The sequence below is a fragment of the Falco rusticolus genome, chromosome 4, assembly GCF_015220075.1.
Source record: "Falco rusticolus isolate bFalRus1 chromosome 4, bFalRus1.pri, whole genome shotgun sequence".
Classification (NCBI taxonomy): Eukaryota; Metazoa; Chordata; class Aves; order Falconiformes; family Falconidae; genus Falco; species Falco rusticolus.
Genome location: NC_051190.1, coordinates 27,497,730 through 27,511,450, shown reverse-complemented (window position 1 = coordinate 27,511,450; position 13,721 = coordinate 27,497,730). Strand labels below are relative to the sequence as shown.

Below are 13,721 nucleotides of genomic sequence, written 5' to 3'. Positions count from 1 at the left end.
GACTCTGCTTGGAGGAGGATTTTTCTCCCCAGCCAAGTAAACAGGTAATGCTTCACATCAGGCTTATAGAGGACAATTCCAGGGTGGTGGCTACCCAAGACTTAAGGTGCCGCCGAAGAGGTAATGAAGCAAAACAACCTCTTGAATCCCATGGAAACAAAACCAAAGGAAAATGAAACTCTTGCTTTGGGAGCAGGCAGGGCTCAGAAAGATTTTGGTTTGTAACGCAGTCTACCGACCAGACAGGTATATCTCCTTACTCCTGCGCTTTTTCTCCAAGCGTCTCAGCCGCTTCTCCTCCCGACGTCGGGCCTCCTCTGCCTCCTGGTGCTGTCGGCACTTGTGAAAGTTCTCCACCACCACACCCACAAACATGTTGAGCACGAAGAAGCTGACGATAAGCAGGAAGGAGATGAAGTAGAGAAGCATCCAAGGGTTATGGTTCTGGATGGGCTGGTGACGTGGGGAATTAAAAAACAAGAGAGAAGAGACATAGACAAGACGTGTATAAGTCAAGATGTTGGGCACTCTGTAGCAACAAGACAGCACAGTACCCTTTTGTGGAGAGGAGGAGAGGACTGGGAGGAGTTAAAAGGTTTTTCCCAAAACAGTTTCCTCTCATTCACTTTCTCACCGACTAAAATTTTACTTTTGTTGTAAAACCTGTCCTAGCCTCTGCAAGTTGGCTTACAGGATTTAATTATTTTGGCATTTATTTCATACAGCTTAAGATAAGTCTCGGTGGATGTGCATCATCACACCTGCAAGATCATTTTAGTTAAAGGTAGGGTCCAGATTACTTTTTTTTGAGATGTGGGCTCATGGTTAATGTTTCTCAGTTGTAACAAGATCTTCAGAAGCAGGGGAAAATTAAGTACAAAGTTAAGTACAAAGTTAAGCTACCTTACTGTAGCTCTGATGGGGTACTTAGTCATCTAAGACTCTTGACTTTGCTTTGCAAATGCTACATAACACACAAACTTAACAATGTCTCTTTCACAACATTCCTGGTTGTTTCCCACATTGTGGAAGTTTGCTCTTATTCATCATACCTTTCACGAAGCCACAGTGCTATGGCATGTGCGGCCCTCCTCAAGTAACATCATTCTAATTAAAAATCCCATCAGTGCTTGTTTGTATACTACAGGGCACAGCCACTGTAAAAGCTACTCAGTGGAGAATGGAAGACCTTGGCAGCCCAATGGGCAGGCAAGACCTCAGGACAGTCCTATAGTGCTGCTTCTTCCTGGGACGTGAAAAACAGCAGTCACCCAGGCACGAGACTTCTGAGAGCAACAGGTCTGGACTCTGCAGTACATTTACCTGTTGGTCAATACCCACGGCATCCAAACCATCGTACATGATGTTCACCCAGCCATCTTTGGAGGAAAGGACAAACAAGGACATGAGGGCCTGTAAGAAAACAGACGAACAAACAAACAAACAGAAAAGATTGGCCTTGCATTTTAGTCCCCAGAAAAGAAACTAACAACAGACACTTCTCAGCAAAACCAGCCCACAACTCATAACACATAACTGGCCTGGAGCTGGTGGAGAATTACAACTTGTGGCTTGCTTTTACCTGTTTCCATATCTAGCTTAAAAGTGAGCAAACTACAGTCATTAATGCTCCTTTTCCCTCACATGTAAGCTGACTTTTGCTCAGACACAGCAGGGTTTCTGGTCACCAAAGCATGATTAAAAATCAATATCGCAGGCTGGCCCAATGGTATGGGGTTTTAAAAAGCAGTAATATATCCCTGTTCCTACTGTGGGCTGTCTTGCTTTTCAGCCAATATAAAATACCTTATTTTTTTTCATTTGCAAACATAACAGCTAGACGTCAAGAGACTAAAGTGGCAGCTGAGGTCCACACATGAGGGACGGCATGCTGAAGCAGTGGCTTTAAGACAACACTCCTATAAACAAGGAATTGTATAACCCTAGGAAATCTGGCTGCAAGAGCTCAAGAGGTGACCTGATCCATTTTTACCCAGCTAGGGTTGCTTCTGATAGATGAGTACCTGTGTCATTCTTGAAAACTTCCTGTGGTGGAAGTTCCACATCCTGCTTAAGGAATACATTTTAAGTGCTCATCCATTAAAAAGTGGTACAGAAAATCCCTGCAAATGAGGACTTTACCTGTCCCAGATTGTCAAAATTGTACTTCCGCCGAACCCATTTGTAGCGTGCATTAGTGCAGTCAGTCTTTGTAGTGATGTTTTTTACATCAGGACCATCACAGTAGTAGAACTTGCCTTTAAAAAGCTGTATTTGAGAAGCAAAAAAAAAAAAAGAAAAAAAAAAAAAGAAGTAGTTTTGAAAAGTCTGTCCCAGGATCTATTTTTCTTTCCCCTAGTAGAGTTCTTTGCCAATTTCAAATTCCTTTCCTTTCCTTCCAGCTTAGATACCTATGTTAACAGACGTGGCAGGAAGACACCTCTTGTGGAACATCAGGCCCTGAGACATTGTTGTGTATTGCCTCAGACGGAAGGTGATCTTGGAGGCCAGTCCTGCCTTGTTGGGAAGATGACAACGTCCCTTCCAAGGAAAAGATATTATATATATTGTAGCACGCTATGCTGGGAAGGATCTTGGGAATCTGTCTTTTCCTTCCCCTACTTTCAGGCAGGATTAGCTGGTGCTGTGTTGTTCATCAGGGAGGACTCTCTTCTAATCCCGAGAACCTTCCAATGAGCAGATGCCAACCCCATCCCAGAGCATTTCTTCTAGGCCCTGTCTCTTATTTCCTAACACCTAACTGAAATCTTCCTTTGGAGAGATTTAAACTCATTACTTCCACCTTAACCCCAGATGGCAAAGAAAACAACTTCTCTTTTGCAGCAGTCACTTACAGATGGCCACGGTGGAGGAAATACTCTACCTGGACCCCTAAAATCCCAAAGATAATGAAGAAAGCGCAGCAGATGAGAACAATATTCCCAATAGGCCTCAAGGAGGAGATCAAGGTTTCCACCACCAGTTTCAGACCTGGGGCTCTACTGATGACTCTGGAAAAAAATGGCAAAATGATAAAGCTTTTAATTTTTATGCATGCCTGTTATTGTATGGTTGCTTCTCCTCTGCTTGGGCTGCAGTAGAGCTAACACAACCCTCCTCTACCTGCAGGCAGAATTCAGAGACAATTAGTGACTTATTTGGACAACCAGAACATTCACGGTCACATTAGATGAAAATAAAAAAGTGTAAGACACCCTGTCAGCAGGGTGTTGGGAAACTGCTTACTAGTAACAGTGAGGAGGGAATACTCTCTATGAGCAGAATATCACAGAGGTGCCTGCTGCAGGGCTATTTGTACCTTACTCAAGAGAGCTAATCACCTCTGAGGTCTCTCTGGTCCAAGCAGAGGGGCACACACCAGGCAGGAGCCTGCTTCCTAACACAACATGTGTAAACAACTTCATGGTGATACTACAGAGTGTGTCTTGTCTTCTTTCTACAGGCATAAGTGCTCACCTGCCCTGCTGGCCTGGGCCCCATCATAACTTTTCAAAGTAATTTCAATTTGTTCCCTAATTAGTTCCTGAACTGACTCTTAACTAACAGGAACATGTGATCAACAGCTCCACAGCCAAAGGGTCACCCATTAAAGAGCAGCTTGCTTGCCTGCTGCGAGGCCATGAGAGGCCAGGCATGCTCTGAGCACAGCCTGAAGCATGTTTTGGGTATTACGGAGAACAAGTGTTTTGCTTTCCTGTATGAGTGCCTGGAGAATGGCTCTCCCATGGGTGTCTAAAAAATGTGTTTGCACACATAAATGTAACTAGCCGAAGCAAGCTTTCCTGGGAAGGTGGGTGTTTTGACTGAAGAACATAAAAGTTTTTTTTTCAGGAGGGCCTGCAAAGGGGAGAGGGTATGAGTCCTTGCAGGTGGCATCAGCTTGCACAGTTAATGATGCTTTCATGCCTGTCAGACAGAAAAGAGGAGAGTGGTGCACTGCAGGGACAAAGCATTTCAAATAGGGTCTTGTTTGGCAGCAAATGATGTGGCAGTCTGAACTGCACCTACAAAGTGTTAGGAATGGTCCCTGGAGTAATCCCAGAAGAGGCTGTGATAAGTGGAGCTGTCGTGAGAGGTGATGAATTCCTCTCTATTAATAGGATCTGGCCTAGTTATTCTCCAAGACCAATTTCCTTTTTTTCCTTTTACATTTACTTACGAACTGCCTGTGCCCTGATTCCTGTTCCTAGCTATGTGTGCTAAGTGCCCCAAGAGCCAGGCCAAGGCTTGTCCCGGGTGACCCAGAGTGGCTCCTGGTGAGGCAGCACTGCAAGGAGACCCTGAAGCCACCAGCAGAACAGAGCGTGGGAGCAAGAGAAGCGACAGAAACACTTGCAAAGTTACCTGTCACTAAGGAAATACACAGCAGCAAATAGCTGTTGCTCTTGTGGTCATGGGCCTAAACATGATTGCCTCTTCTTATTACTCTCACAAGCAAGCAGCTTTTAATCAGAAAGCCTACAGGTCTCTAGAGGTGCCTATGTTATTTCCCCTGAAATGTCACGAAAAAAGGCTTGTGTTTCTTGCCAAGCAGGATGGAAATAGAATAGGAGCTGCAAGTTGGTAAAAATCCCCCAAGCATTAACACCCTCTGTTATTGCATAATTGTGAAAAAAATACTAATTCTCTTTATTCCTTTTCTGAAATACTGAAAGCATCTCACCTTCCTCTGCCTAGCTAAATTGTTCTGCGGTAATGTTAGATATGCAGGCACGGGAGAGCAGGTATAGATGCTGGAGCTTATCAAATTCATGTCAGCACCTGTTCAGTCACAAATTCTCTCCCAGCCAACACGACCTCTTTGCTTGGGAATGACTGTGAGGTTGTGCAGTTTAACAAGGAGCCAGACTGATTTGTAAAACAGTGATAAAAATGCAGTGTGGAGGAGGCATTCACTGCACTAACTGCCTGAGTATGACAACACCTCTCACTCCAAACTCCATCCGCTCTTTTCCATGCTGGAGAAGATGAATTATATTACAACTCATTTCACTGTTTTCAAACAGTTTCACTAGTTAAGAGCTCCCCAAAGATGCTTCTACCCATACTGTGTTTCAGCTTTTTGTGTTACTAAGCAAGACCTTGACAGATCATGTGCATGTTTTCAAACTCTTTGATCTATCAACACAAACAGCCACCCTGTCGGTGAACATACCGGAGAGGTCTCAAGGTCCGCAGAAGTCTCAAAACACGAAGGACACCCAGGATCTTGGCTCCGCCTGCTGACGCCATGGAGACAATAATGTCAATGATAGATACGAAGACCAAGACTCCATCCAGGACATTCCAGCTGCTCTGCAGATAGGTGTTCTCCCCAGAGAAAAAGCCAAGAGCTACCACCTACAGCCAGGAGAAGAGAGACATTTAAATCTTCACCCAGATCATAACTTTGCCATGTTTTGTTTTTTGCTAGGCCTTACTATGGGCTGTGGGATGAAGATGTAATTACCTTAACCATCATTTCAGCCACAAAGATTGCAGTGAAGATATAATTAGAAACACTTAGGAATATCCTTTCCTGTAAAATGCAAAACAACAAAAAGAGGCAAGTTACTTAAAGATGCTAGAAAACAAACATCTTTCATCTTGCAGGGTCTTTCCCTGACAAGACTAAGATCTGGATGCTGGATCAAGGAAGAAAACGACTCAGGTACTCACGGTGCTGTGTGGGTCTATGTCTGGTCGCTCCAGTGCTATAGTGATGCAGTTGAGAAATATGAAGACCAGCACCACATGATCAAACATTTTGTGGGCAATGACCTTCTGGCACATCACTCGGAACCTGAAGAAACGGTGGGGAGAAAAATGTCCTTCAGATGTTTAAATCAGCAAGAGACTCCCACCTGAATGTCCCATCCCTGAAAACCTTCAGCAGCTGTGCCACCAGCAGCAGTCCAGGTGGTGAGCTAGTGTCTCCACAAGCTTCAGCTGTTATTATCAGTGCAGTAAACAAGATGTAATAACAGCTATTATTAATGCTGGTTAAACTACACTTCATAGGCAGGCATGGAGTGAAACATGCAACAAATCTGCCCACATGCAATGAAAGAGTTACCTAAAAATCAGGAATTGGATTTCTAAAACTCTCAGTGCTTCTGCATCAGAGAGGGATTTTTCTCAAGGGAAGTCTAGCTAGAAATGCAGTATTCCATTACCACAAAAACCTGGTGGACTGGCATTTCACTGGGATTTCTTACCGATTCTGCGGGGAAAACAAGTAGAGGGACCAGTCTTCGTGAGTCTTGCACCACTGCGGTTTGTAGGGCTCCAGGACTTTTCGAATCCGGTAGCAGTAACTCTGGATAGAAAAGAAGAAACACCTTTTCTTCCTCTTTTATTTTCCTGCCTCTTCCACTTTCACAGTCCTTTTGTGAAAGGGGGCAGTACATGGCATTTCATAGCACCTGTAGGCAGTCGTGACTTTTGGGACAGAGCCGTGGCCAGCACTGTCACTTTTATCCAACAAAACAATGAGGAAAGGGGTGGGAGAAAGGGGCTGCACATGGTGAGATATGAACATGACAAGGCAAGACCTCTAGGCAGGTACCATTTTGAGATCCAAAGTTGTGCCAAAACCAAAAAGGCCTCAAACAACCAAAACGTTAAATAGAAAACATTCCTTCTAGACTTTCAAGCCTTCAAGATGCCAAACAGCTCTTGTGAGCAAAGACATTAGCTAGTTGTGCCTACAGCTCATTTTTGCAGGCATCCTGGGCAAGTGGGACAATCTCAATCAGTCCAAAACCCTAGGCAAACGCATACACATCCCCCTGCAGTTTTACCTTCTAAGAGACCACTGCAATGTAACAGCCCAACCCATTAGCCAAAAAAGAAAAACCTTTTAGGAAGTGGAGGCCCATCCCTTGGATCTGGATTCATGTTTTCTACATCAGCCATTAGGCAGTAACACCTTTCCAAGCTGATTTTTAATCAGCCTGCTTGGAGTGGAAAAGCCACTTAACGCATGAACACCCGATTTCCCCGTCAACTCACATCCTCCATGTCATCCTCATAGTCCCCAGAATCCTCCTTGTGCCCGTCGACATGCAGGAAGAACTCGTTTGGGACATGAACCATCTTGCCGTTGCAGTCTTGGTACTCAGCAGGCAGAACGGCCATGGGGCTGACACTGAGCGAGTGGCGCATGGTGGGCAACTGGAGCAGCTCAGGCAGGTCCAGGGTGCTGCGGTAGTCCAGGGACTCTGCCCGGCGGTGCAGGGAGGGCCTACTGATTGTGCTGGACTTGGCATCATCAGAGTCATCGTCTGTGCTGCCTTTCCCCTCCCCAGAGAGCAAGGACTCTCTTTCTCCTGACTGGTTCTTCTTCTTGAGGCTTGGGGCTCTGCCCAGGCTATTCCAGCTTGAGCGTCGGCTTCCCCAGTTGCTGCTGGTGCCCCAGTTGGTGCAAGGGGAACTGCGGAGGCTGGACTGAGAGCAGAAAAAGACATTTAAGAGTTTGTTTGCAGGAGGAAGCCAAAGGATATGGCATTTTACCCAGACTGGAAGACCCCTCACGTTGCAAGTTCTCTCTTCCCCTTCCAGCTTTCCTCACTGCTCCAATTTCATCATGCCAATGGCTGGAGATGGGAGCCAAGCACCCAGCTAAGCCCACACTGAAGGTACTCGTTGAACCACACCTGCAGCACAGCCACCCATCCCCTGTTCTGCATTGCCTTCCTACTGTCCCGGCAACATTAATTGTGCATAAAAACCGAACCCAAGCACTATTGCTGAAATGGCATTTTCTTTCCTTATGTTCAAGTGTTTTCAGCACACAACTTCCCTGGCTTCCAAAGGGGCTCTGGCAACTGAGTCACCCAAGTGTCTGTTAGAAATTGTGCCCCTATTTGCACTACTTTCTCTTCAATTTGCTGCATAAGGAGGTGAATGAATGTTTCTCTTACAGCAAATTTCTGGCACTGATCAGTCTGTCAGTGCACTGTGGCTGGTAGGTGGTTGCCAGGATGAGAGCGCTTCAGGTCAGAGCAGAAAAGCTAGAAGGAAAGCTCTTTTTCCCTCCATGGCTTCCTCCCAGCACAAAACGAGGCAACCTTTTCCTTCCTCCTCCCTCTCGGTGTTGGCCAGCTCTTCTCTGACTGCTTCATCTTCCCTTGGCTAGTGGCACTGATGTGGTCTCAGAGAAAGGATTCAAATGATGAACAACCCTCTCCAGCAACTCACAATCCCATGAAACCCCCAGGCAAACAACAGTCATCTCTATTTTCTTTTCAAAAGAACTACCTTGACTAAGCAGCTTACCAAAGGGGATAGTGCCTCTGTCTCTGTGTGAAGTGCCTTCACAGTCCGCCGCCTTGATTTGAACATGATATTGCACTTACAGAGCAGAGGAACGGGAGAGATAAGCAGCAGCAGAAATCCACTTTGTCTATTAACTCTGCTCCCTCTGTTTTCATAGAGCCACCCTCCCGCTCCCCTGTAGCAGGCAAAATGCAATCACTGCCAAAGCAGTCAGCTCCAGCCAGAACTCTGCTCCGTGAGCTGTGCCTGGTGGCAACTGGTCAGCTTATACCTTGTTTCCTGTTTCCCCTCTGATGGGGCTGCTGTACTGTAACTGGAGCTCAGCTGCTGTGTTGGTAAGGTCAAATGCTTAATTTCCCTTGATACAAGGTGGGTTCAAGGTCACTGTGGGGGGAAGCAGATCTCACCCTCACTGGAACACCTGATAGCTTCTCCAAGAGACCACAAAATGGCCAGTGTGGTTGGCAGAAGTTGCCTGCTCCTCCTCAGAGGGGTTTGCTGGAATAACTGCAAGAATTTACGACTTGTCTCAGGTTGTGTCTCTCCAGCAAGGTGGCATGGACTTCCAATCAGATAATGGGCAGAAAAACACTGAATCCCAGTACATCCCCGTCTCACCTCTTCATATAGTCACTGTCCTTGACTGTTACATTGTCACTGTTCTGCCCCAGCATAGCACACGATTCATTTCTCCCTCTTATCTCTGTTCTCTTCCTGCCTTTCCACATACTTCTCACCTCTATCAACCTCCTTTTTGTTTTCCAGCAATGTCTGCGTGCACACACCCACACACTTGCTTGCAGGCACTTGAGGGAGAGTTGCTAGCAATAGGAACCTACCAAGGACTTCTGATCATAGCTCAAGGGATCTAGCGAAGCATTACTCCCTCTCCTTGAGTCCACAAAAGTGTGCACTGAGTCCATGTGTGGGGAACACTTCGGTGTGGGCATCGGTGTGGCAGCAGTGCGCATGATTATAGGAGGTGGCATGCTTCCCCTGCCCTCCAGGTGTCCATTTGGGGTGACAGCAAGCGAGTACATCTTCATCTCTGGAGAGAAGGGGAGAGAGAATACAAGGTGAACGCTCAGCTACAGCTACAGAAATCACTCTTCAAAATGGTCATTGCCCTTTGGGTCTTCCAGGAAGTCTGCCAAATGGAGATGAAATGTTGTAGGCAATAAGATCTCTCCCACCATGTTGAAAGGCAAATGTCACAACCTTTTAAGAGACCTTCAGCCCTGCCTGGACTTGGAACTCATTGCTCTCCAAAGGAAGCTTCTTTCTCACTGTTTCTTGGGATTTAGAGAGTGAAAGTTTTGGGGGACTGGGAGGGTTTTCAGGAAAAAAAAGGCTAAATTCACCCTAGGGAGTTAATCTCTTCTCCTTGTCTCGCACAGAGATTTTTTTATGCAGTTCTGATGTGCTCAAAGTTCCTTCATGGGGAAGGCGCTACGAAAACGTTAGTCATTGTCTTTAGTCACCTGTCAGGGGACAGGAAATGGAACTTGCTTTTACACATTTTAGAAGAGTAAACCTCTTGTAACAGAGAAATCTAATGGCACATCCCTGTGGTAATTGCAGAAAGCATCTATTTCAGCTATATGGCAAGTACAGACCGGAAAAAAACTATTCACACTGAAGACAAACCAGACATAACACATCCAGCCCTATGGAGTGCTGTAATATGAAAAACCAAAAGCCTAATTTCAAACACAAAACTAAAGTTGAACTAACTTCTGTTGTATTTGGCTTATTGGGTTCTGGTTTAATAACTGCAGAATTAGTCTTAAGGAGGGGAAAGTATGGGAGCATCTGTGACCAGCAGGAAAGAAGTACAAATCTGTAGTGAGAAATCCAAGCGAGTGCATTACCCCTGCTATTTTTCTTCCACTGGCTGCTTCTGTAATGCAGCGTGCTTCTATTGTATCATCTGTTTAGATGCTGGCTTGTGCACAAGTACCTGATCTGCACCACAGGAGTCCATGGGAACACTGGCATTCACTCTGAGGGGTGGAAGATCCAGCTCGAAATTTGATAATCTGCAATACACATTCCTCTTGCCATGTATCTGTTTACAGACCAATGGCACTGTAATAGAATTGTTTATGTCCTTATGCTGTTTAGTTGCCGGTTGGCACCTATGAGGCTTATGGAGACACACAATTAATCATGGACTTTGATGGCAAGTTTAGCCTTGTTTTCTGTTCGTGTATAACCCGAGAAGCGGTGACAATATTTCTTTCCCCTAGAACTCTTCTATTTGAAGCTGCTCAGCAAATAGCTGGTGCAAGGCTGCTGTATAGTTGGTGCCATGTGTTAGTTGGTGCTGTGCATTCCTTGCCAACTATTTGCATTGGACATTCATTTGATCGCTCGGTGTCCGGAATTTGTTGCTTCATCTGCAGACTGAGCAGCCCATCACCTTGCTGTGACACAGCTCTCTCTCAGCTTCCCCAACAAATTATTTCTGCCCTTTCCTCAGCTGAATTCCATCTGCTCACCACAATCAATACCATTTCCTTAGCTGAAGCAAATCCTGGCTTAGAAGCATTTAAAGTAACCCTAACAAGAGCACAAGCTGATAATCAAAGTACAGAGGAGCTAAACCTGCTCCTGTTCGCCATCATGCTAGTCACGCTGTTAAAATGTGTGATCCCCTCTTGTTCCCTGTCTGGTTGCAGACTCTACAGAGTGAAGGCTGTCACCTACTATTCCATGTTTACTGTACACTAGTACAATGTGGCCTTACCTCAAATCAATTGCCAGACCCTCCTGTAACACAAATGAGCAGCAACATTTCCATCAATCAGACCTCACATAAATGCATTTGTGTGAGAAACCAAAAAGAACAGATGAGAACATGATTGATGTGAAAAGCTGCTGAGAAGTAGTGTGAGAATACTGCTGTCAGCAAACCATTCTGTGGTAATGATACATAAGAAATGATGAGACATATCTAAATATTCTGGTATAGTTTAAATTAGAAAAACATCTGTTTAAAGGAAATATCAGTGCTCATTTAGCTTTCCCAACACTTTTTGCATAGCTGCTCTGTTAAGATACCTATCAGATTAGTTGCCAAATAAAACTGATTCTTCCACTTTCCCCCATAAGTTTCTACAAAAAGATGACTGCAGAAGCAGAGTTGTAGCTCTCAAGTGTCCCGGGAAAACTTAGAGACAAAATCCTACCTGTTGCTCGGAGGTCTTTTAGCTTCTCAAAATCATCATCGAAGTTGGCTGATGTCTTGTCCTCATCTGTGTCTGACCTATTGGCATCACCCTGCAGAGAGGAGAAGGATCATTAACAGACCCAATTAATCTAAACTTTAGCACAAAGGCCATTTGTATTACTTAGCAGCTCAGAGAGACCTCAGCTCCCCACGGTTAGTTTAAGTGTGGCCCCAAGAACTAGGAGGGCAGAATGCTGAATTCCCTTTGACACTGTCCTGGGGAATGAGCCCAGGTAAGTCCTTGTTTTGATTCATTTTCGTACTTGGACAGAAAAGATATTGTGATTGCGACTACTGTTCCTGCAATGCCATCATGATGTTTCCTACACTGCACCCAGCCTCACTGAACAGCGTATCCCAGGGGAGAACATGAAAGTGCAGCTGTAATCAGAGGAGTGGCTAAGAAAAATTGGTATTGTGAGGTTCCATATTTGCACTCTCCATGATACCAGCTGAAAGCACTTAGGTTTTAATGTCAAAGGATTTCGAAGGGTTTTTCTTCTTTATTTGACAGCACTGTAAATTTGACTTAGATCTGAAAACCCAGTTCTGATTTGCTTTCTTCATGCTGGCTGGTAATCGAGATTGTATTGGGAAATCTCTTGGCAATATTGAAGCTGAGGCAGAAGGAATGTGGCTAGCTTGCCTGGCAGCACAGCATCATCTCAGGACAGAGAAGAGCCAACCACCCTCAGACTGGCTTTCCTCCTGGAAGTTCAGTTATTTTTCCCTTTCATATGTATCTGCCTCTGCTACCAAAAATGATCAGCCTAAATAATGTACAAGCCTGGGACAGAAGACCTCTCTCTCCTCTGCTGGGTGAGGTCTGCAGAGAGGAGAAATTCTAGCAGGCTGCTGCCAGCATGACTGGTTTGATCCATCAAGTGCAAAAAAGCTGTGCAAATTGATAGCAAATGGTTGGATTAAAGCAGCTGATCCCAGAAAAAGGAGCACAGTTCCTTAACTGATGCCTGAACAATCACCATGGTTTCTAGAGACGTGGTGGTGAAGTGGCAGTGAACTTAATTTCATCTGTGATGTATCGCTAACTGGTGCAGCCAAAGAGACAGGATGACTGAAAGGCTTAAGCTCCTTTATTCATCTTCTCTGTTTTGGAGCAGAAGCACTAGTGCAGAGTAGATGAAAGATCTGCATAATTTAGGAAGGTTTGTCTGCTTTTCCAGAGCAGCTCTCAGGTAGATTTCAAAATGACATGGGAACAATGTAAGGACAAATATGCAATTGCACTCCTGTTTGAAGTCTTGTTTGTTGTCCTAAGCACAAATGTACTAAAAATGGTTTTGTGGCCATTTAAGCTTATTCTCTTCTAGGGATACTCCTGCCAAACTTGCTCCACAGGCAGATCAGAACCTGAGATCAAGCAGAGACTTTGTACTGCGATACACAGTGCGACTTTTAGAGTTCTTGCTGAATCACCACTGATAGCTCAGGGCTTAGAGCAGCTCTGATGTGCACCCTCTTAGCTGCACAAGTCTCCCAGGAGTCACTCTCCATTGAAGTAAAAGAAACAACTGAGCAAAGGGAGAAGTGCAGTCTCATCTATAACTGCTAAGAGCATCACTCTGTAAGAAGGCAAAGTCTAAAAGGCCAAAGCAAGAATTTCTGCCATATTCCCAACATTCCAACAGAACCAGAGATGACAAAAGAAACCCCAGCTCCACTGATACTTCTTCCTGGGAGTTGTCCAAGGAGATTGTAAACGTCTTTGGTTTGCAACCAGAACTAAGTTACACATTTATAAGTGCAAGACCTGAACTGAGCCCTGGTAGCTAAAATACAGCCCTCAAAAGGGTTTTCTGTAGCACAGCTAATAGCTCACTATGAGACAACTGACAAGCCCATAGGCTTAATATCAGGGTTTCTAATAAATGGGAGTGCAGAGCACAACATGCCCTGCAAATGTCATGCCTGTGGTTGCTAGCCTTTTCTGAGGCAGCACTGAGTGAATAATACAAGTTCTGAAAACTACTCCTCGCACACATTTAAATCATGGTCCATAACAGCTCCAAAAGGAGCCATTAAGCCTGAGCCAGAGAGCGACAGCCACTTGGCAAGGTCTGTAATCACGCCCTTGGAGAGTATTGCATGAGGCTGCCCATTTCTGGCTTCACATTAGCAGGTGATTCAACCTTCCAGAGGGCAGGTAAGGAATGGGATCTACACCGCACAAAGATACTTGCAAGCTGCC

The 13,721-nt window shown here is 45.1% G+C and overlaps 1 protein-coding gene across 1 annotated transcript in view; it reads right to left on the bottom strand.

Annotated features, from left to right (window-relative positions):
- The window catches only part of CACNA1H (calcium voltage-gated channel subunit alpha1 H), a 254,504-nt gene that overhangs the window by 36,332 nt on the left and 204,451 nt on the right, over positions 1 to 13,721 (bottom strand). The window contains exons 15-25 of the mRNA XM_037386651.1: positions 11,472 to 11,562; positions 9,120 to 9,328; positions 7,015 to 7,449; positions 6,219 to 6,319; positions 5,680 to 5,803; positions 5,471 to 5,539; positions 5,177 to 5,361; positions 2,885 to 3,011; positions 2,143 to 2,268; positions 1,324 to 1,413; positions 261 to 453 (exon numbers count right to left, since the gene is read on the bottom strand). Coding sequence (XP_037242548.1) covers positions 261 to 453; positions 1,324 to 1,413; positions 2,143 to 2,268; positions 2,885 to 3,011; positions 5,177 to 5,361; positions 5,471 to 5,539; positions 5,680 to 5,803; positions 6,219 to 6,319; positions 7,015 to 7,449; positions 9,120 to 9,328; positions 11,472 to 11,562 — 1,750 coding nt within the window. The remainder of the gene's footprint in view (positions 1 to 260; positions 454 to 1,323; positions 1,414 to 2,142; positions 2,269 to 2,884; positions 3,012 to 5,176; positions 5,362 to 5,470; positions 5,540 to 5,679; positions 5,804 to 6,218; positions 6,320 to 7,014; positions 7,450 to 9,119; positions 9,329 to 11,471; positions 11,563 to 13,721) is intronic.